At 44.4% G+C, this 24,377-nt stretch overlaps 1 protein-coding gene across 6 annotated transcripts in view; it reads right to left on the bottom strand.

Moving 5' to 3' along the window:
* The window catches only part of PDE1C (phosphodiesterase 1C), a 513,888-nt gene that overhangs the window by 407,838 nt on the left and 81,673 nt on the right, over positions 1–24,377 (bottom strand). For all 6 annotated transcript variants that reach the window (XM_086693111.1, XM_025929475.2, XM_086693124.1 and 3 more), the window contains exon 2: positions 10,992–11,042. In XM_086693111.1, coding sequence (XP_086549237.1) covers positions 10,992–11,042 — 51 coding nt within the window. The remainder of the gene's footprint in view (positions 1–10,991; positions 11,043–24,377) is intronic.

Genomic DNA, 24,377 nt, shown 5'->3' with positions numbered 1-24,377 from the left:
AATAGACTGATTCCTTGCACCTCATTCTTCTTTTCCAAAATTGTTTTAGCTACTCTAGTTCCTTTGAGATTTCCATATAAATTGTAAAACGATCTTGTCTATATCTACAGAAACTCTCCTTGGGATTTTCATAGGAATCGTGTTAAATTTGTATATCAATTTAGGGAGGATTGACATCTTCACTATGTTGACTCTTCCAATCCATGAATACAGTCTATCTTTCCATTTATTTAGATTTTCTTTGACACTTCATCACCATTGTAGTTTTCCATGTGTAAGTCTCATTTACATGTTTTGTTAGATTTATACCTATACATTTCACTTTTTTTGAGCAATTGAAAATACTACTTTATTTTTAATTTTGATTACTTTATGTTTACCTCATATCTTATAAGCTTGCTGAATTCACTTATTAGTTCTAGAAGGCTTTTAATAGATTCTTGACAATTTTCTGGATAAACAATCATGCCTTCTGCAAACAGAGACAATTTGATTTCTTCTTTTCTGAACTGTATGCATTTTATTTCATTTTCTTCCCTTATTGCACTGGCTACAATGTTGATAAATGGATGTGAGTAGATATCCTCATCTTGTTCCCAATTTTAGGGGGAAAGTATCAGTCTTAGAATAATGTTAGCTGTAGGTTTGTAGTAGATGCTCTTTATCAAATTGAGGACATTCCCGTATATTCCTCTTTCCCTAAGAGCTTTTATCATGACTGTTTAACGTCATCAAATGCTTTTTTGACATCAATTGATATGATCATGTGATTTTTTCCTCTTTAGCCTATTAGTATGGTGAATTACATTAATTTTCAATGATGAAACAGAACCCCACTAGGCATGATGTACAATTTTTATATTGTTGAATCATTTTGTTAATATTTTGTTTAAACTTTTATATCTACATTCATTCATTTTATATCTACATTCATAAGGATATTTTGTTTAAACTTTTATATCTACATTCATTCATTTTATATCTACATTCATAAGGATATTGATCTATAGTCTTTCTCTGGTTTTGGTATCAGAGTAACACTAACTTCATAAAATGAATTGGGAAATATTTCCTCCTCCCTATTTTCTGGAAGGGAATATGTAGAATTGCTGTTAATTTTTCTTTAAAAATTTTGTAGAACTTTCCAGTTAAACTAACTGGGTGTGGAGATTTCTTTGGGGGAATTTTTAATTACTAATTCAATTTTCTTAATAGTTATAAAGCTGTTGGCTATTTCACAACTGGCGAATTGTAGTGGGCTTGTGTTTCTCAAGGAAATGATCCATTTCATCTAAGTTTTAAGAGCCCCAGGTCAGGCAAAAGTCTCAGATCCAACTCCCCATTCTGCCCAAGGCCTGAAATCCTTACCCCATGTGGATGTCAACATATACACTACTAGATCCCATGGGCTTGGCAACATCACCGCCACACAGCATAGCTGCAGAATCAGCAGGCATGTGTACAGCTTGCTGTACTAATATTAAATTCCTCCTTCATTTACACCTGCAGAGTTCCCTTTCTTTATTACAAGTTTAACTATGCACTTTAAAGTATTTTTAAAAATATTTTACTCAGCATCTCTACATGCTTATAAAAATGGAGGGGTTTCAGGCTACCCTAGTCCACCTTTTGCTGAAACCAGAAACTTCACCCTAACTTTATTCAAAGGAGCATACATTGAGAGCGGAAAGGAGGAAGTGCTTGGCATGCAATAGCCAACCCATGTCTTCCTTGCCCTCCCTGAGGTTGCATTGCACACAAAAAATTTCTAATAAGATTTTTAAATCGTGTAAACCTGTACACATGTAGTAAGAAGTAAATATTTGCTATTATCTCATCAAGCTGGATTACAATTCTCCCTAGGGAAAAAGAAATTAGTCTGCATGAAGGGGAAAAAAAAAAGTCAAAAGGAGTAGAGATGAAATGCTGAAGGCAAAAGTGTCAGCAAATACCAATGTAATTAATGTGATGATCAAGCTACTCTGTGTGAGAAACTGGGAGGAGGGCCTTTCAATTCCTAAGAGAGAAATGGAAATACGGGCAAAGAAAGGAGGAGGGTAGGGAGAAGGACTAAGGGGTGGAAGGCCAGGAGCTACACGGGCAAAGTGGTCTTTAAAAAAATCATCGGTGGTGGGATGGATGAAAGGGCTGTTGAGAACAGGACTGTGAATTATAATTGTCTGCATGTAATGGCATATTGTAATCTCTCTCGTGGATCTCTCATCTTCGGTCAAGTTCTGCTTTGACCAACAGCCTTTGGTTCCTCCAAAAGAAGAGAAGGGGCTTTGTTCCACATCTGAGTCTATGTCAGAGCAGATAAGACAGCCAGAGCATATAGAAGGAAACAATCAACAGAGGTAGGAAATCAGGTCAAGGAAAACAGTAGGTCATCCCAGGTATTCACAGAAACATGAAGGAGCACTCTGAACTTCCAAAGGGCACACAATAGCAATTTGGGCCTATTTACCTAGATCTCAATGGGCCAGGAGCCTCCAGCTGACATGTGGGCTACATACCATCCACAAGCTCCTGGAAGCTACTTATAGCATCATCAGAGAGTCCACTGGTGAACCAATGGCCAACATATTGGGGACCAAGTGATACAGTGGATATATTCAAAGACGTAATCATACACATTCAAAAAGAGAAAATCAAAGTGAGTCTCAGTTCCCCAAACACAATTACACTCCAAGCCTTCACTATGACCATAAACATCAACCCTTTCCAGGACAAGCTGAGGTTTCCCCATTAGACCAGTTCTTGCAGACAGCTCATGACACCCTGACAGGGATGCCATAAAGAAGATTTGGATTTTACATGAGGTGGTGAGGTGGACTAGATCATTTTTAAGTTCTAGTCTAACTTGAAATTGTTCAGATGTAAGATAATGGGTTGATATATCTGTTTACTGAACCAAACAGGTTTGCTTGGCTGATAATAACTATATCTGATGAAAGAGATGGAGAAAAGGAGTAAGATACAATCTGGAACCCCTTGTGGTCAGGCAGACGGATCTTGGGTGAACAAACATTGGGGAGTAACTGTCTATGGTTCTGAAACACAAATATGTCATGACAAAAACTGCAGTTTCAGGATGACGGTACACGTGACTGGGAAGTGCAAGCAAGAGGCCAGTGGACCAGCAAATAAAGGGCTTATAATGACCTTGTTGTGAAGGGGGAAAGGCCAGGAGTTGGCAGGAGATGGCTTTAGAAAGAGAAAGAGAATTTGATTCAAGAGATGATGCAGAGCAGTGCCAGTTCCAAGGGTTGAGTAGGGGTACATTTAGACTCTCTTCCCGGTACTCACCTTCAGCCATTAAATTTTAATTTATTAAAATTTAATAAAATTTTATTAAAATTTTATTTTAATAAAAATAAAATTATTCTTATTTTAAAATAACAAAAGACTATTCTTTGAGAAGGGCAGTTAACATTTGCTTTGTCATATGTATATCTAATTACAAGTGGCTATAGAGAAATACTAATAATAATACTAATAATACTAATTGTATGATTCCACCTCTACCTTCACCACCACCATCACAACTAAAGCAGTGGTTCTGAAAGTGGCATACATCAGAATCACCACTAGTATCTGCTGGGACCCACCCCAAGAGTTTCCAATTCAGCAAATCTGGTAAGGGGTCCAAGTATTTGTACTTCTAACAAGTTTCAGAGACCCGACTTTGAGGACCACTGAGCTAGATCACTACCCTTCACGTATAGAAATTTTAGAGCTGGCATTGTTGAAGCTAAAATTCCAGTTTCTGCTGAAACAAGTGGGAAATGAAGATATTCAGTCCTTAAATACTGTTAAGGTGAGACCTAGAGCTCTATAGACGATCTGAACTTTTTAGAAATAGACTTGTTTAAGACAAATCAGAAAATCTCCAGATCCAGGTCCTGCCCTGTCCTGGGCCCTTTATACGGCTCTAGCTCATCCACAGTACATGCTCCTGAAAACACTGAACACCCAGCCACCAGCCACAGCCCACTGCTCACGGCATCTCTCGGCCCTTCTTCCCACCCATTTTATCTCCTCCTTCTTCTCATCATTATGGTTCCATAACCCATCCAACTCCACCTCAAGCTCCTAATGCTTGCAACAGACCTCCCTGGCTGTGGCCAGCAATTTCAAAAAGTTCTCTGGCTGGACTCTAGCACTCTGTTAGACAGGATTTTCAGTGTGCCCTGGGGTTCCACAATGGGCACCACCATGTAATAGGTGCAGGCTCACCCTCTATCCCAACCCCAGACAGAACTCACCCTCACTGTACACCCCTATCTGCCCCTGCCCATTCTCTGCCCAAGGAAGGGGATCATTCACCTACCCACATTATATACCCAATACAAATATAGCAAGTGACCCTCCCTTTGCTTTAACATCCATCCACCCAAATTACTCCAGCTCTTCAATAGGATAATCTGTTTTCAACACTATCTGGATTTTTACCTCCAAAAGCAAAAGAGGTCAAATAAGACTCCATTTCCTTACTGCTTTTATTCCACTATTTTCTTTCCAACCATTGCTCATCTCAGGGGAGAAATTATTCTCTCCTCAATTAGAGAAGTAATAAAAACTCTAGAATGGAGTTTCCCGGCTACACAAGTTTTGGGGCCAACACCTCCCTCTGCACAGACTCTTCCAATGTCCTGGATAGTCCACAAAAGTCCACTGCACTGAATGCCTGCCTCTTTTAAAGTCTCCTAGAGTAGAGATGCACACCAAATTCTGGGCTTCTGCTGCCACATTGTGGCCATATCTGAACACTGCATGCAGCCCTGAAAAGTACTGCTTTGTTTTTTTTTAAGATATAATTGACATATAACATCTTAGTTTCAGGTGAACAACATGATTTATTTGTATACATTGTGAACTTACCACCACAAAAAGTCTAATTAACATCTGTCACCATAGTTACAAATTTTTTTTCTTGTGATAAGAACTTTTAAGATCTATTCTCTTAACAACTTTCAAATACACTATACAGTACTATTAACTATCATCACCACACTATACATTACATCCCCAGGACTTATTTATAACTGGAAATTTGTACCTTTTGACCACCTTCTCCCATTTCACCCATCCCCACATCCCCTCTCCTATCTACCTCTGGCAACCACCAATCTGTTCTCTGTCTCCAAGTTCAGTTTTTTTGGTGGTGGGGCAGGGGTGGGTATTATTTTACATGTAAGTGAGACCATACGTATTTGTCTTTCTCTGTATGACTTGTTTCACTTAGTATAATGACCATGGATGGACCTTGAAGCCTTTTTTTTTTTTTTAAGATTAGAAGTTACCTTGTCTACCTGTTAACCTCCACTCACTCCCCAAACCTCAGCTAATGCTTATCTCCTCCAGGAGGACTCCCTTGAATCTACTCCCATCCCAGGTCAGATGAGTTCTCTCCATCTGGTTCATGAAGTTCCTTGTACAATCTCTAGCATTTCCTTCTACACACTACACTGGAGCCACTGACTTCTGCATTGTCTGATCAGATTGTGAGCTCTCTGAAAACAAACTTACTCTCGTGTGTGCCTCTAGGGCCCGGCACAGAAGTCTTCAATAAACATATGTGAAAAGAAGGAAGGAAGGAAGGAAGGAAGGAAGGAAGGAAGGAAGGAAGGAAGGAAGGAAGGAAGGAAGGAAGGAAGGAAGGAAGGAAGGAAGGAAGGGAGGAGAGAATGAAGGGGGGTGAGGAGAGAGAGCAAATGACCAATATTTGTTCTAACAGATCGGGGACCATGTCACATGTTTTTAAGTATTTTATCACTCACCCTGGCATGTGATCAACCACAACCACTCTGGAAGTAAGTTATAATATCGTCCTGGAATCCAAATGCATAAAGTGTGACTTAGAGGGGTAAGTTTCCTGCCCAAATTCACACAATTCAGAATTCCGGGACAGAGAACCCAAGCCCAGGCCTAACACCAGAGCCTGAGCCCTTAATAGCTTCTGAACACCTTGACATTCGTGTGTGGGAGACCCTTGAGGACACGCTCTGGAGTGGTTTCAGCAGTGTGTGTACTGGCAGTGGGATAACATTCCCCTGCTTATGAGGTGAGGATGAGGAAGAGAAGTGGGGAACAGAGCTGGAGGGTCCTAGTTTACTTTGTCTTCACTCAACAAGCAGTTATTCCTACACCAGGCAAGGTTAGTACACAGCTCAACCAGGTGGGGCCCTTGGCCTCCAGGAGCCTACTGTCTACTGGAAAGACTGACATACACATAAGACAGACATCTCCAGGGAAAAGCTCTCCAGGATGGCACTGGAGGGTAGCCATGCCAGCATCTCAGATGTCTGGGCCAGCAGGGAACCCAGCCCCACAACCAGCTGACTTCATCCCAGAAGTCCAGGAGCCCCAGCCTAAGGGGAGGCCCAGGAGCTCCTCACCTGAAGGTCCAGCTCTTCACAGCACAGCCATGGTCCCCAGAGGTCACCTCCATCTCCAACAGAAGGCTGAGTTGCCAGCCAAGTGTGAAAACCTTTCAAAGGCTTCCCCATAATCAGGGTCCACTCTTTAGGCTAGTACAAAGACCCCTCTTGGCTTGACCCCAGGTTGCCTCTCTTTTGTTCCGTTTACACACTGAGAATATTTTTTCAGGTGTCTGGGGGAAAAAGTTAAAAGGTCTGATATCAATCATTTTCACCATAATAAGAATGAACCCTATGTCCTCACTCTGGAGAGAATTTGCATTTCAAGTCTTCAAGTGATTCCCTTATTTGAGGGAATTCCTGATATCAGTGAGCTGGTGGAAGGGATGTTTGAGGAAAAGGTCTTCCCAACCCAGATGGAACCAACTGTAGTGACGGCCACTATAGTGTGGGTCTAGGATGCTTGCCCTGAGCTAAAGTTTGAGCATCTCCACTACCAAGATGGCAGACCCCCTAGTCTCTGAGCTACAGAGCTGGCAAACCCAGCCCTTAGACCAAAAAGTAATGTGCACTGGGAACAGCCAGGATTTGGAGTTAGGAGACCTAGAATTCCATCAGTGAGAAATTCTCAGTGTTTTCTCCCAACTTTGTTGTCCTCATTTGTAAAATGGAGACACTGGTTGTCAGAGAGTTTTGCATGCAGGACCAAGGTGAGGTGCTCTACAGGCTCATGCCCCCACCCCCACCCTGGCTCTGATGCATGGGAAGGAAGTCCCCACACACAGGACCTCCAGCCCCAGGACAGCTAGCCTCATAATGGGTGCCATTCTAAACCATCAGTTGGTCCAAAGCCAACATGCCTTGGACTCATACAGTACCTTACAGTCAGGGTCACTCTCAGTTCCTCATTCTCTTGGACACTGTCATTTTTCTATAGGTTTTGGAGGGAAAGATAATATTCTCCACTGCTTTGGAATCTCATCCCCCTCCCTGTCTCCTTCCTTCTCCTTCCTCACCTCCATTCCTAGAAGAATGACTTTCTGGTTACTCTCCATGCCTGTGGCTGTTAGTCAAATGCTCTGATTAAGGTCAAAAGCCACTGTTAAGCATAAAATGATGGGGACGGGGTGATGAAGGGGCCATGATAGGATCCAGAGACTCACAGAAGTCACTCCACAGAGTCCACAACCACAGCACTGCTATTTCATGGCATATTAAGTGTCTCCAGTCTAAAGGTGACAGGGACTGAACTTGACCCATGGGCTTTGGCATCAACTTCTTTGAGGAAGGTTCAGTGGTTCTGGGTGGTGGTGTCAGCCTCTGAGAGAGGTTCCAAGAAGAAAGCCGGGGATGGGTTGTATTGCAGAAGTGACCAGAATAAGGCCTGCAAGGCTGGTAAACCAACTGGTCAAGCATGATCAGAAACCAGGCCTTGGAAAAGCTAGATGTTTTCATGAGTTCTACACTCTACTTCCCTCTGCTTCTCTTTTGGGATCTCTTAATATAATCAACACAGTTCACCTCTGTTGCAATATGGGGAAGCCAAGAAAAGTATATTGATTCAAGCATGGGCAAAATCTCTGGAGAAATGAGCAGCATATTCCAGAAGAATAAGGAATCAGAATGTGAGACCCCACAAAGGGAATGAAACCCCTGGGATGACTTGGGAGGCCAGTGGACCAGCTCCCCTCCTTCCCACCCTGAGCTCTTTCTGCTGACCACCCCACCTCTTGAGTCCAGCTTTCAGAGCATCTCCAACCTATGTTCTCATTGCCCACTCCCATCTAGCCTAAATCCATGCTGGGTGGTGCACACTGTCAGGGCTTTCTGTGTGTCTCAGTAGGGGCAAAAATTAGAGTGTCACAGTATTTCATCTTCTGGCCTCCAAAGAAAAGTCTGTCAACCAAATCCTTCCACTCTTCCCAAAGTGAACATTTCATTCACACCATATCACACCTTCAAGATCATTTTCAATTTGTATATGTGCTGCCAAAGCGAGCACAAGATCATTTTCAATTTGGTAAGTAAAGTCTCAATTAGACAATGCTACATTAAGAATTATCTTTTTCTTGGGGCACCTGGGTGGCTCAGTCGGTTAAGTGTCCAACTTCGGCTCAGGTCATGATCTTGCGGTTTGTGAGTTCAAGCCCCATGTCAGGCTCTGTGCTGACAGCTCAGAGCCTGGAGCCTGCTTCGGACTCTGTGTCTCCCTCTCTGTGCCCCTCCCCTGCTCATGCTCTGTGTCTCTCTGTCTCTCAATAATAAATAAACGTTTAAAAAAAAATTTTTTTTAAGAATTTTTTTCTTCATTATGCCCTGTTCAATCTCCAGAGCCTCCACCAAAAACTATATATATGGGGTGCCTGGGTGGCTCAGGCAGTTAAGCACCCAACCCTTGATTTCAGCTCATGATTTCGCAGGTAGCCCCATGTCACGCTCTGTGCTGACAACTTGGAGCCTGCTTGGGATTCTCTCTCTCCCTCTCTCTCTCTGCCCTTCCCCCACTCATGCTGTCTCTCTCTCTCTCTCTCTCTCTCTCTCTCTCTCAAAAATAAAGAAATAAACTTTAAAAATATTTTTTTCTTCCTAAAATCCACCTCATATTTTCCATCTAGTATTTGCTACAAAAAAATTTAGTAGCTAATGTGCCATCTAATTTTTTTTTCCAGGACAATGCACTGGCAGGAAATTTTTTTTCCTTTTTTTTTTGGTCCAGAATCACAGAATCAGCCCAACTTAATTGGTTTGTCACTAATTACTTTTTTTCCTAAAAGGATATTTTTTTCTTTCATCTCTTCACTTACCTCCTACGAATAAGCTTTCAAGTGACATATCCTCTTTTCAACCCAGACACACAACTTAGAAGTTGTGGAAGCCATTTACAAGTGAAGTCACCCTCTTCTGTCTGGGAAGGGACCAGCTGCTCCAGGTTTCATTCTGGCTTCACGGTGAAAGGCCCCCATCCCGTCCCCTTCCTACATCTCCTGATGAGCATCAAAACTTCGGGGACTCCCGAGGAGATGCACGCAGCACAGTGTGCCCAGCGTGGTTGGGTTACCATTTCAGCTTATTAACTTGCCTGACTACTGCTTGGGAGATCAAGAAACAAAGGGACTGAAAGCATATTCATCATCCTCATTGAGCCGTGGGATGAAATGCTTATTTTGGGAAGTAATGGTTCCAGGTAGGAGGGAAGTGAGAAAGGAGTGTTTTATTACACACCTTCTAAAATGTGAGCACTTAATGCTCTCACATTATCATCTATTATTACAGTTCTATAAAAGCCATTTCTAGGAACCAATCCCAAAGTTTTGAAGCCTTCCCAAAAGAACTGGAAGGCAGAATTTAGAAGAAGGCCCTCTAAATAGAAAAATTGTACTTTTGATTCTACACATTAAGGCTTACTATGGCGGTATCCACACCCAAAACTCAATCCACCTTAGGAAATAAGGCCGTGACAGGGAATTTGTGTCCCGTGACTTCCAAAGAAGGTAACTTTTTTATAAAGGAGAGAAGATGGGTACGGATTCCCTGTTTTTCAGAGGGAGAAAACTGAGGCCCGGAAAGTTTCAGTGAAATTACTCTAAGTGAAAGTGAGCAAGTCGTGCTGGTGCTGGAAAGAAAAATCCTCCTGTTTTGATTTCCTGTTCCACCATTTCTCCACTCCATGCCTGTCTGGTTCGGGGAGCATCTCCACCCAGCCCCGCTCAACCTCTGGTATTTCTGCTCCCTTGTTGCAATCTGGGTTTTCATTCGAGAGAGAGCATTCACTTGCCGCATAGTTTGCTGATCACCCTGGCACAGAAAACACTGAGAGGCTTTTGACTCCCGTTCTCCCACTAATGATCAAGACCTACAGACAAAAGAGTCAAGTGAAATTGATGGGGAGCTCCAAGGCCCTTACAGGGATCCCTGTGCCCAAGGAAAAGCATTCAACCTATCTTCACAATGTTCACACAAGCTTCAAAATGTCACCTAAGTGAGGTAAATTTCACACAAGCTTCAAAATGTCACCTAAGTGAGGTAAATTTCACACAAGCTTCGAAATGTCACCTAAATAAGGTAAAGCCAGTGGAGCTAGTCCAGAAATCCACTGTGGGTGGTGACGATGCTTTCACACATGTGTGGACCTTGGCAACTACAAGCATTTTACATACTCTTCCTCATGCTGATGTCATAAAAAGCCCGCCCCTGAGTGCAGAACTCTCTGAGAGGACTCCCAGGGCAACAGTTCTCAAACTCAAATGTGCACAGAAATCACGTAGGGATTTGTTAAATTCAGATACTGATTCAGTGGGTCTGGGGCTCTGCATTTCTAAAAGTCCCCAGGCAATGCCAATCCTCCTGCTCCCAGGACCCCACTTTGAAGAGCAAAACCCTAAAGCACAGTTTGATAAACTACAGCTCTAAGGGTTGAAAGGGCAATAGCAATGAATAGCTCACCCACGATGGGGCTGAAATGAAATATTAACCCATTAAAGACATTTCCTATATTACTCTATTATCGACAGTGTTTTACTGACAGCTGGCAGGATTACAAGTGTGGACTGCGCAGGCAAGAAAGCCCCTGAAGGAGCCCAGGAAAGGAGTGAAACAAGGTCTACTCACGAGAGAAGCGGGCAAGTGGTCTGGCAGGCTTGTCTCCAGCTTCATTTGCGACTGAAAAAGAAAAGCAGACAATGCAATAAAAGCAAGGCACATATGTCCACAAAATATGCCCAACCTACAGCTAATCCTTTGGGGGATTTCACATTAAACTATGTTTGAGGATCTTTGTAAGAAAATAAAAGCAACTTCACTCTGTCTATATTCACTCTGCCTATATTCTCTGTCTATATTTCCATTGCTGCTCTCAATGTCTAAATGAGGACAGATGTCTTCATCATTTTGATTAAGTGCATTTGAATAAAGCTGGAGAGGACCTAAGCAATTTGTAATTTCCTATGCCTCGAGGTGGAAAGTGGCTTGCACCCACACATTAAGAGGCATGAATGTCTGACTTCCAAACCTGTGTACGTCCTTCTGGTTCAAGCTTCCACTTATCAGGCTGTCTTAAAACACATAAATGGGGGCGCCTGGGTGGCGCAGTCGGTTGAGCGTCCGACTTCAGCCAGGTCACGATCTCGCGGTCCGTGAGTTCGAGCCCCGCGTCAGGCTCTGGGCTGATGGCTCGGAGCCTGGAGCCTGTTTCGGATTCTGTGTCTCCCTCTCTCTCTGACCCTCCCCCGTTCATGCTCTGTCTCTCTCTGTCCCAAAAAAAATAAATAAACATTGAAAAAAAAATTAAAAAAAAAAAAAAAAACACATAAATGCACCCCAACCACTTAACATAAAACCACTATGCTCAGATGGATAGGGCCAAAGCCAAGACAGGATTTCAGAAGGTAACAACAGGGTTAGTTTTTATTAAGATATTTAACTTTAGACACTAACAAACAAGGGAGTTCAAAAAGAGGGGATCAAGAAAATTCTTCAGAGAACTGCTCTAGAAAACCTTACCCTTAAAGCTTCTCAGCAGGACACTTTACCCTCCTCTGATAAGCGTCTAAATAATTTGTCATGTGGACAGAGTCATAATTAATATCCCCTATATTTATGAACACCACCTTTGTGAAGAAAAATGAGATCAATCATTAAGTGGAAACACAAGTTTCATTCACTTTAAATATCACTTTTAATGCCCATAAGGATTATAGCTTGCTTATTTTATATATTCATAGTAAACGGGCACGATAGTTGTGGTCAACTTGAACAGAACACCCAAAGCAATCAACTGGAAAAACTTGTTCATTTCAGCTTAGAAAAAAACACTCACTAGACAAGCAGAATAAAAGGGGTGCTAAAGTAATCATTAATGTATGCAAAGTTGCAGCAGCGGGACAAAAGAAATAACTACTTCATAAACATTACATCAATTTTGCAAAGCATGGAAGGAGTGAAAAAATTCTTTTCACCCTCTCACAAAGGTAAAGATTTCACAATTCACTACATGTGGACAGATTTTTATTTTTTTTTATATTTTATTTTATTTTTTTTTTTTATTATATATGAAATTTATTGTCAAATTGGTTTCCATACAACACCCAGTGCTCATCCCAAAAGGTGCCCTCCTCAGTACCCATCACCCACCCTCTCCTCCCTCCCACCCCCCATCAACCCTTAGTTTGTTCTCAGTTCTCAGATGGACAGATTTTTAAAGTTCATGGATCCAAACTCAGTCTACTTTCCTGTCATTTGCATGGCCCATTGTCTTCACTCTCTTTGTGGATGACAAACAAGATGTTATTAAAAAAACAACGCGGGAAGGGGGGTGTGCCATTACCTACCTCCGTTACCTCCCACACCCCAGCATTTCCAAAAGGAAGAGGTTAAGAGAGGCAGAGAGGAGCAAGCCCTCCTTAGGTACTGACATGAGTTTCCCTGGCCTTGAGTTCAAACTGTTCCCTCTCCAGAGATCCTTCTTTAAAGAAACAAAGCAAGGGTTTCTTCCCCCAAAATATTTGCTGCAGAAACTGATGGGCTACTTTTAAAGTAGAAAAACAAAAACCACTTCCATTGCTGTGAACACCAGCAGCCACAAAAATGTTCAGCTTGGAGAGTGAGCATCTTCCCTGTGGGAAGGAAGAGGAGCAGTGACAATACTGTCACCATTTTACACTGCAGCGATGGCTGTTTCCTCACTCCAGGGCTTTTACCTCCTCTCCCCACCACCCTTTCCAAGGATGGGAATTGCTGACCCAGATCCAAGTCAGACCAGGAGAGGCAGGAATCGAGATCTAGGCCAGTGGAGTACCAAGAGACTTGTTTCTACCCAGAAGGAAACTGAACCATGCCAGCAGGATTATTTTCCTAAACATAGACCCGGTGCCACACTCCCTTACTTAAAGGTCTCCAGCGATGTCCCAACACTTACAAGACACAATCCAGCTAACCTGACCTGGTCATCAAACACCTGGCCTCACCTATTCTTCTCAGCTCACTCTATTTGCCAGAGCATCCTTCAGTCACATACTCTGAAAATTCCTAAACACGCCCTACACACACCCTCCCTCCCCAGGACACCCCTCCCCACTGCCTCACCTGCCAAGTCACACTCATCCTGCAAGATTCAGGTGGAGACATTCATTTCTGAAAAGCTTCCCTGACGCTCATCACAGCTTCTCCATCCCATTGATCTCTGCATACACCCAACTCCCTTCCCAGACAGTAGTTAGCAAACTTTAGCAGACATCAGAGCAAGTAGGAAGGTTGGTTAGAATAGACTGCAGGGTTTGTTAAAGTAAAAATTCTGACTCAGTGAGAATCTGCATTTCTAACAAGTTCCCAGGTGATACTGAGGAGCTGGCCTGGGGACCATATTTTGAGAAAAGCTCCTCTCAACTACAACCTACCCTACCCAAGACAAGGATCATAACTTTGTACCTTTGTATTTTCAGTCTTCTGAACACAGAGTGAGCGCCACACAGAATAACACATAGGGTCAGTGTTTTCAGAACTAAATCAAGTAGGGGCGCCTGGGTGGCTCAGTCAGTTAAGTGTCAGACTTCAGCTCAGGTCATGATCTCATCATTTGTGAATTCGAGCCCCACATCAGGCTCTGCGCTGACAGCTCAGAGCCTGGAGCCTGCTTCAGATTCTGTTGTGTCCTTCTCTCTCTGCCCCTCCCCTGCTCACACACTCTCTCTCTCTCTGCCTCTCTCTGTCTCTCTCTCTCTCTCAAAAATAAATAAACATTAAAAAAAAAAAAAAACTAAATCAAGTAGACCGAATCCATACCACTGCCACAGATGGCTTAGTAGACCAGAAACCTAAGACTGGCTTCCAGAGGATAATAAAAAGGCCCAGGTGTGTTGTTTGGCCCCACAATGTTTTAAATTTTTAAACAATCATCTACATTTAAAAATCAAGAGATTTCAAATACAAAATTTAGATTGTAGGCTTCTCTGAATAACTGAGTGGCTGTCCTGTCCACCGGCCAGTAATGGCTCACCACTGGGACGCCCGCTATGGGTGGTTCTGTCTCCTGCATGCTCAGGAGGCAGCTCTTTGCTGATCTGCATTGGGCTTTCTATATTCTCTGCATGGTCCACAAGGCAAATGAAAATAAAAGTTGTTTTGAATGAAACTAAAACTCAACAGAGACCAGCACTACAGAAAGTGGTTGTGGCCAAGCTCACTGAGCCCTTTGTCCCCAGCCCACAAACTGCCCAGGCAGCCTCCACAGACTGTTGGGACACACCTGGGCTTCTTGGCCAGTGGAAGAGTCCTCTGCTGTTTGCCTTTTATTTTTTTAAAAATATACAGCAAGCTTTAACAACAGACTAGATGTTCCATTTATCAGATGCAATTAGAGCTTGAATTTGGCAAAATCTCATAAAAATAATTATGTAGATTTAAGGAAACTTATCCATATCATACTGTTGGGCAAAACATACAGACCAGTACATATGATGCTGACTTGTATATCTAGGCTACGTGTCTATCTGGGTACAGAGAAAGGAGTGGAAAGATGTGCACTAGATATATTAACAGTTATTTCTTCTGCATCCTAGCATTTGGGATGACTTTTAACCTATTTTATACTTTTCTGCATAAACCTAACAGTTTATGATAATCATGGACCATGTTTATAATCAGGAAAACTGTTCTTATTAAAGGGGTAGGAACAAGGTGTCTATTATTTGATACACATTAAAATTTTAGATATTGTGTGTGTATGTCTATTTATCTATTTATATAAATTACATTTTAGATTCAGATTCCGGAGGAGTTTGGGATCACAGAATCCAGGGGACTTTCCATCTCTAGTCCCAGACGATTCCCTATAAAGAGTCCAGAAACGAATCTCCCATCTGCTCTCCAAGGAGTTCCACACTTTCTAAATCAGGGATTTGCAACACTTGTCGCACATTAGAATTGCCCAGGGAATTTGGGGGTGGGGGGAGGGCACCTGAGTGGCTCAGTCAGTTAGGCATCTGGCTCTTGGTTTCGGCTCAGATCGTGATTTCACAGTTTCAGCGTTCGAGTCCCACTTTGAGCTCCACACTGGCAGCACAGAGCCTGCTTGGGATTCTCTCTCTCCTTCTCTCTCTCTCTATACCACCCCGCCGTGCTGTCTCTGTCTCTGTCAAAATAAATAAGCTAAAAAATGAAAATTAAAAAAAAGAACTACCTAGGGAACTTTTAAAAATCCTGATGTCTAGGCCATACCCCAGACCAATTAAACAGAGCCTTGGGGATGGGACCCAAGCATGGATACCTGTTAAGCTCCCAGATGATTCCACTGAGCAACTGAGAAGTACTAATAAATGGTGTAACTTCATACACCTTTACCAAAGCAACCTTTAGGGAGGAAGGTGTGGCTCAAATTCCTTCAAAAAGTAATTACTGCCTTTCAGTTCTTCTTTTCAGGATGCTTTTGTTTTGTCATTAAAATCCTCAACAGAGACATACCTCTGCTTTAAGAAAAAAAGCAACTGTTAAGATTGCAAACATAACTATGGGGACCAATTAGTGAGCAACTCTTCACATTGCGAAGGTTTCTTATAGAAGGATTGCCTCCAACCTTCAACACATGCATACTGTGCACCAACCGTGAGCTTGGCACTGGGCTAGAGTCTGAGTGGACTGCAACAAGAGATTTCACTCTCAGCCTTCACATACAAATAAATTAGGGAAGCAAACTATGCCTTTCAATCTGGGTTTATCCCAACCTGATGAGCTAAGCAATGGACTTTAAAATCGTGATGATAATGATGATGACGATGATCCAGATTCCTTAGTCCCATCCCAGAAACACTGAATCAGAACCCCTGCAAGTGGGGACAGGAGTATGGATTTTAATCAATTGCCTCAAAAGCTATGTCTGTGGTATGTCTGTTGTGTGTCTGTTGCATATCCCCCTGCCTCCCCGCAAAAAATGGCCAGAAGCAAATCTTAAAGGAAGGGTTTGCCACGGAGACCAGAGAGAGGGAGGCAAGTGAGACAGGAAGTTAACTCAGAACAATGAGTACCCCAACCCCAGGCAGTGAAGGTGGCACTGATGTCCCAGCTAAGCTACAAACAATCTAGCCCATGAGAACAGGAAGGGAGGGTGGTCCAAGCAGCTGTGGTGGTGGCCTGGGCAGGTGCACACTGCTTTGTAACCAAAACTAGCACCAAAAATACTACCACCCTTGTTTTGAAAGCTCTGGCACCTGGGGGTGTATAAACGCAGCTGGGGTGCTGGGTACCCGGGTGAAAACACAGTGAGCAAACAAGCCGGGAACAGAGCCTGGCTTCCTGAAAGGAAACCTGCCCGATGCATTGGCTATCTGCTGCTTTGCCACAATCTCTGAGGCCGGTCCATGGACCCTCTCAACGTGAATTCCTTTGGGAAGCCTAGGGGCTAGAAAGCCAGGCACAAGGAACTCCCAGAAAAGAGAGGCTTGGAATGAGGTTCCCAAGTTACTGTAAAAGGTGAAGCTCAGAACTGCTCACAGATGTTTGCTCACCTCACATTGCCGTCAACTCGCAAAGACCCAAGCAACAGCAAAGGAAACTGGATGGAATGCTGGGGAGAAAGACTTGGTCCAAGATCACCATTATCACCTTCTAAGTAAGACCCTCCATGACTACATTACCAAGGCCACACCTCCTGACTCCCCGCTCTTCCTCTGCCCCCATTCCCCTTCCCTGCTCTGGTCCTCCCCACAGCACTGTCACCTTCTCATATGCTCTGAACTTTACTCACTGGGCTTATTGCCTTTCTCCTTCCACTACAAGGGATTCTCTGAACAAGCACCAGGAAAGAAGGTCATGATCATGATCACATGATCATGATGACATGACCCAAACTCAGAGCATGATTCTCTGCCGGTGAAAGAACTACTACATCCCCAGTGCCTAAACACCTGGCACACAATTTTTATCGTATGAATCAATGACTAACCTTCTAACAACGTACCACGCAGAGTGCAATGGGGCCAAGAATTGGAAGAAGTGGAGGGGGAAGGCACAAGGACATTAGCACACAGTAAGCCCTGTAAGTATCAATTCAGCACGTAGAAATATTTATCAAGCACTGACTAAACTGTAGATATCAGGTAGTAAAGCTGTGAACAACCAGACATGGCCCCTGCCCTTCATACTGAGTAAGACTGACATTCCCATTTGATAAATATTCAGGCCACTGGAATTCAGAACTGTCAGGTAACTTTTCTAAGACCACACCGTTGTGTGGCAGAACTCCCATCCAAATCTAGGTGTACCTGGCTCTGAAGCCCATGTCTTTCCATCTTTCCCATTTCCTCTTTGCCTTCCAAGAAGGGTAGGAAGATAGAAGCCATGCTCCAGAGAAGGCTACACCTAGAAAAAAAGTCTTACTAAGGCCTGCCCCTCTCCCTCATGCCTCTAGCCCTGGTGAGAGCCACACACTGGCCTGCAGAGAGTGGAAGAAGTCACCTGCCTGGGACCTCATACCTGACACAAGCCCAGGAGATTCTCAGTAGAGAGGAATCCTTTTGTGAGTGGGTGCGGGAGTGAGGACTCACAGCAATGGCCTCCAGAAGGGGGAGACACTAGGTACAAAGGAAGGAGCTTCATGCCATGTTCCTGCCAGAGCCCCAGCTACCAGCCCACTCCCTAGCCCTCTTAAACCCTCTCTAGGTAGAAAGTAGTAACAAGGGAATAGAAACAATCGAATTCATGTTAGCATGAGAAGCACTACAACTTAGAAAAACAGCCTCAGGAGACACGACCTATTCTCTTCAACAGGTAAGGAAACTGATACTCCGAGAGATCAAGCAACTTGTCCAAAATCAGTCCAAAGCCAAGTAACAGAGTCAGAAACATCATCTGTTTCTCCAGCTCCAAGCCCAGCATTCTCAGAAAAAGGGATGAAGTCAATCTCTTCAACTCTCACACAGTGATGGGTCCTGAGTGAAGTAAAGAGTCTGGCTTCTTTTTCCCCCACTGGGTTTGATAAATATCAATGCCTGACAACTCCAGGATCCATTTTAAGCATAAAAATGTTTAACTCTAATTGAGGATGGCTGACTCAAGTGCTGTGTTGAGAAGGCTTCTGGTGTCTGACGTATCCTCAAAGCCTGTCCCGGGGGTGGGGGCGGAGGAGGCTGGGGGAGGAGGGGTGGGGATGGGTAGATGGGTAAATGGGAAAATCCCTACCAGATTAGATGACACATAAAAGAATAGGGCCACAAAATGTATAATTCACAAATAGGGTTAACTACTTACATAAAATACATAATTAGGGTTGCTAAAAATGAGAAATGCTAGCTATATAATACCGTATAATTCCGCATAAATACCGAATTTTATCTTCACAGCAACTCTCTTAGGATAGTGCTATCATTTTCCCATTTTCCAGATGTGGAAACTGAGTGTTTGAGAACTTAAGTAAATTGCCTGAGATGAAACGACTAGCGAGCGGCAGGTCTGGAAATTGAATCCAGTGCTGCCTTACTCCAGAGCCAGCGCTTTTAACCCCTGTGCTACCCATCACACTTCCCCAAATGTTAATACTATTTCCTGAGCCCTACTACCAAGAAACCCAGACCCGGCGGGAGAGCCCCTTGTCTCCCCCCTACGTAGCCTCAAGTTAAAAGCTCACAAAGGAAGGCGCCCTGCTCTCCTGTTCCTTAGGTGGAACAGAGCTCTGTAATCCAGGTGGAATTTGTGCCCCAATGACATAAAAGATATCACCACACCGCAGCCTGTTCCTGTCTCCCCTTCTGTATTCAGAGATGCTCAGCATTGCCTCATTATACCTTCCAGGCCAATTTGGCTGTCAAATCAACTCTGAATCAAGCTCTTGCACAAAAGAAAATAAAACCAATTTGTAGTGATGACTCATCAGGGCTGATAACTTGAAAGTGGCAGGGATAGCACACCTTCCAGACCCTCCTTTCCTAGGGTAATGGGCAAACCCTTACAGAGGGCAAGGCTTGCCTGCCAGAGGGCAGAATGGCTCACCTGCTCACTCAGACCAGGGCGCAAAAAAACACTGAGAGAAAAATCAAAGAAACCTTTGCCAACCTGAGAAGACTGCTTGGAAAACATATTGTCTTTATTATTATTTTTTTTAATTTGAAGGAATTTGGGTCATATGGGAAGACTCATGAAATGTATTTCTTTCTTCTCTGGTCCTGATTTTATACATTTGTTTATTTATCTATATCCTCCCTCATCCCACAAATTATATATTGCTTTCTATTTTGCTATATGCACCAATCCTTTATGGAAAAGAGTGGGATATTAATAAAAAAGTGAAATTTACTTATTTCAATCACTTCCTTGCTTCCTTTCCCTGATCCCTCTTTCCAAGTTTGTCAGGTTTCAAACTGACTTTCCACAGCTTCCTGTGACGTAGATCAAACAATTTATTAACCTCTATTGAGTCCCCCTTGAGCGCCCTCTTCCGCATTGCTGTGCATGCAGGGATGGACATTACTGGCCCTTGGGTGGCTAGGAGTCCAGCTGAGACCCAGTGGCCAGGCACTGAGCTTTCTGACACAGATTATTGGAGTTGTCGCAATAAGGATGTATCGTGGTGCGTGGTATTTCTGCGGAAACCACCTGGCCAGGGTACCAGGCCCTGACCTCACAGAGCCTGAGGCCAAGTTGGGGAAACATAATATTAATATGTGACATGATCCAAACTCTGTTGAATGCTAAATGAAAGTCCTTGTTCACAGAAGAACAAGAATCAGAACTTTATGAGATTAAAATCCAATATCAAGCTGGCTGCTCAAACTGTTAACTAATCACAGTCCAACCCAGACAGGGCAAAGAAAAGTATACAGAAGAAGAGGAGGGACACAAAAATGCATTACACCCGTATGTCATGTTAGGCCCTGATGGGAACTTTACATCCATAATTGTCATTTAATTTCCACACCATCCCACAAGGCAAGTATTATCATCCCTATCTTCCGATGAGGGAACTGAGGCTTTAGAAAAGTGAAGTAACTTGCCCAAATCAGGGCCAGTAAATGGGAAAGCTGGGCTCGAAACTCAGTTCTATGAGTCCTTCTCTCTTCTGCAGTTCACACGGCTGGAACACGCATTAAAAGATGTCTGATCCTTGGGGCACCTGGGTGGCTCCATTGGCTAAGCATTCGAATTGAGCTCAGGTTATGATCTCACGGTTCATGAGTTCTTGCCCCATGTCGGGCTCTCTGCTGTCAGTGCAGAGCCCATTTCGGATCCTCTGTCCCTGTCTCTCTCCCTGCCCCTCCCCTGTTCATGCTCTTTCTCTCTCAAAAATAAAATTTTAAAAATTTAAAAAAATAATAATTTTTTTAAAAAAGAGGTCTGATCCAACCCCACATGCCCTGCTTGGATCCCCTGCAACACCCCAACTGCCCCTCTGGAGACAGGCCCCTTCACCTTTAACCTGTTCTACAACCTTAGAAGGTTCTTCTTCATGATGATGAAATCTGAGGGTTCATTCAACATTTGATGACAACTGTCATACCCTTGAGCCCCCTCAACCCCGACTGACACTCCCTGTTCCCTCCTCCTTTGACAAAAATAACCAGAGGTCTTCACTCACAAAAGTCAAGTCATTTAAATCACTGCCAAAAGAAGAGAATACATGTGTCATTTTAAATAAGCCTCAGCCACCCACTGCTTAACAACATTCACCTCCACGATGATCTCCAGGCTAAGCCAAATCCCCACCTTCCCAGGAGACAAAGGGCACCTGGGAACCATTTTCTGTACTGTATAATCAGGAATCATCCAAACGGACTGAGCGTTTTCCAGAAGACTGCTGTCTGAAGTACCACACCTCAGACTTTTCTGTGCATAAAAATCACTTGAGGATCTTGTTCCAGTGCAGGAGTGGGGCCTGAAACTTTGCATTTCAGACAAGCTCCCAGGTGATGTCGTTGGTGCTGGCCCACCAACCCCACTCTGAATAGAGAAGTGTTAAAGGACATAACCCACTTTGAAAAGAAATAGCCAAGCACACTTTCTGAGAGCCCCTTGGAAAGCCCCAGTGTGGTTTTGAAAATACACACGATGGAATTTAACGTCCAATTGCCTGGTTGTTCCCCCCCCCCCCCCCCGCAGCAATTTTGTGAGAAAGAACTGTTCACAGCAGGACCTTGAAACGTACTTAAGGACAGATTCTGAGAGTGTGTGCATGTGAGGAGGGTCCAAGCGGAGAGGGAGAGGGAAACTCATCCGCCTCAGTGGGCGTGAAAAAGAAAAGAGCTGAACTAGAAAATCACTCCCCAACCGGAGCGTGCCACCAGCAGGGTGCAAAGCCCAAAATGAGCAAAGAGCTGCTCAGATCCGAGGTAAGACGTGAACCTCCCGGCCAGGACGAACTAGAGCCGCTCTGTCTTCATGCACGCTCCTTGCAGGACCTTGAGCTCAAGACAGCTAGTGCGCATGCCTGGCTCCTCCCAAGCATGGCTCAGGTGTGCGCCGCCTGCACTATGCTGTCCAGCAACGTAGATCATCACGTCTTTACTGACTGGCTGCAGGTTGAGCAGATCAAATGCATCAAACAAATAAAACTAGACACAGAAAAAACTGTACCCTTGAGCAAGGAACTCAGATGCCCACTGGACTCAGCTCCCCACAGCAGAGCCGACATCTTCCCGTGGGATTTCCCTCCGGCCTGCATACTCGGCTGCTGAGTGAAGGACTGGAGAAAGAGTGGAGGCAGCCAGGTCCAGTCGTGAAGCCACAGAGGGCCTGGGACAGAGACCCCCCTGCCACTAGGAGCCGTCCCCTGCAGGAGCCAAAGATCCCTGCTACCAACCAGTTAAAGGCGTGCTCTTAGCTTGGCAATTGATCTTCTCAGCTGGATGGAAGTTTGGGAACCATTTGGGGGTCACAAATTGGAGGCAGGTGTATTGAGCTTGGCAAGCACAGTGTTTAAATGATCCGAATCCCCTTGGGAACAGTTCACAGTTGCACAGATCCCTGCTGCTCACACCAGACGGCCCTGGTCCCAGCTGCCTACCTGAGACACGCGCATTAGGACTCTCAAGCCGTACAAGCAGAATTGTGTTTCTGCCAGAAATCTGCTCTCCCCCAGGCTTGCCCATCTCAGCAAATGCTACCACCCTTCCCTACCCTCCCTTCTGCACCACAGTGGATCAGGACACAATAATAATGTATAAACCCTATAAGCCTTACCTCTAAAACATACCCTAACTCCCACCACTCCTTCTAGCTCCTCTCACGTAAAACTCCGGCCCAAGCATCCAGGGCCCTCTGCTTAGATGACCCCAACATCATCCCAGAGTCTCCCACTCCACTCGTGCCCCTTCTCCGTGCACCACCAGCCCATCAGACTGCATGACTTCCCCACTTAAAACCCTCCAGCACTTCTCATGGTGTTCAAATCGCTGCCGACACATCCCTCCCTGATCTGACCTCACCTTCTCTTCACATCTGCTAATTGGCTAAGATCTAGCTACACCAGCCTCCGTTCTCCCTCCCAAAGGATATTCCCATGTCACTTGCTTCTCCTGCTTGGAATGCTGTGCTACAACTGGTAACAAGGATTCCAACAGCAGTGGCTCCCCTTCCAGGCCCTTCCATGTCCAGGTACCAGTCTAAACATTTTACATGTGATAACTCATGCAGTCCTCTTAATGACCCTAAGGGGCAGTGCTATTGTTATCCCCACTTCATAGATAAGGCATCTGAGGCACAGAGAGGTTAGGTGACATTCCCAAGGCCACACAGCTGGCAAATGGCAGAGCCAGAGTCCTCACTGGGCAGTCTAGTTCCAGCGTCTTGCCCTGAACCACCACATACCTCTGCCTCTTACAGATCTCATCCCTGGCACAGCAGCCCCCTCACCTGTCAGATCTCAACCCAAATGGCACGGCCCCAGAGTCTACCCTGACCATCATCCTCTCTCAAGCACCTGTCACTATCTGGAGTTGACACACTTCTCCATCACAAACACAGACACAAGAGGGTATAAGCTCCCTGAAGGCAGCTTCCAGCAGCCTTATTCTCAGAAGGCTAGAGAACTCAGAATAGTGCCTGGCACAAAGCACCCTCAGCAAGTATGAACGAGCCTACGGCCTGGTTTATGCTACTGCCTGGACTCTGAAGGCATCTGAGTTTTCAGTCTTCCATCTTGTCCTATCTTGTAGTCCTATCTGTAGTCTCCCCATGGCCTGCTCCACAGCACAGTCTATGCCCAGATGCCAGGGCCCTGCACAATGTGGCCCCAGCCACCCTTCTGGCCTTGGACTCCCACCCATCTCCCCACAGCCCTGCATACCAAGCATCCTGAACTCTCTACCTGTGGGTCCCACTCTGGACACTTTCCCACCCCAAGCCTTTATTCACACCCTCCTTTGACTTTCATGGCCTTCTCCACTTTTCCCAACCAATGAATGCTCATTCACACATCAGGGACCAAACGTACCTACCCCCAAAGAACAAGTCCCTCTGTGATCCTACTCCTGTCCTCTTGACACCAGTTTTCTGTCATGGCAGGCGGAAAGACCACAGGCTTTCGAGTCAGACAGACCTCATCTGGAGTCCTGGCTCCTCTGCTGTGTTACCAAACCTTTCCAAGTCATTTTCGTCACGTGCACATTTAAGTCACAATACTTACCTCTCAAGGGTGTCAGAGCGGGTGATGAAATGTGGGAAATACTCAGCACCATCTTAGCACACAGCCATGATGAGATGCTCGACAAAAGGTAGATGATAGTATTAGTGTTATTTCTTTAGGGTCTACTATCCCGTCAATATGTGTGTTCCATGAGAGTAGGGAGACTCTCTTAATCCCCTTTTGTCTTAACTGCTCCGTGCATGCATGACACATGAATGTCAGTAACCATCTACTGCAGAAATGCATGAATGGCATCTTTGGATTCTGCTTCCAGAAAACCCTGGGATCACAGGAGGTCAAAGCCTTGCTCTTGCTCTGGTCCTTTTCATCTTACTACTAATAAGGGGGAAACTGAGAGACAGACAAAAACTGTGCATTCAGGACTTTTGATCTTA

The sequence above is a fragment of the Puma concolor genome, chromosome A2 (genome assembly GCF_028749965.1).
Source record: "Puma concolor isolate L17-30 chromosome A2, mPumCon1.1.hap2, whole genome shotgun sequence".
In the NCBI taxonomy this organism is placed as follows: domain Eukaryota; kingdom Metazoa; phylum Chordata; class Mammalia; order Carnivora; family Felidae; genus Puma; species Puma concolor.
The sequence above is the reverse complement of the archived record's forward strand: the minus strand, read 5'-3'. Positions and strand labels throughout refer to the sequence as shown.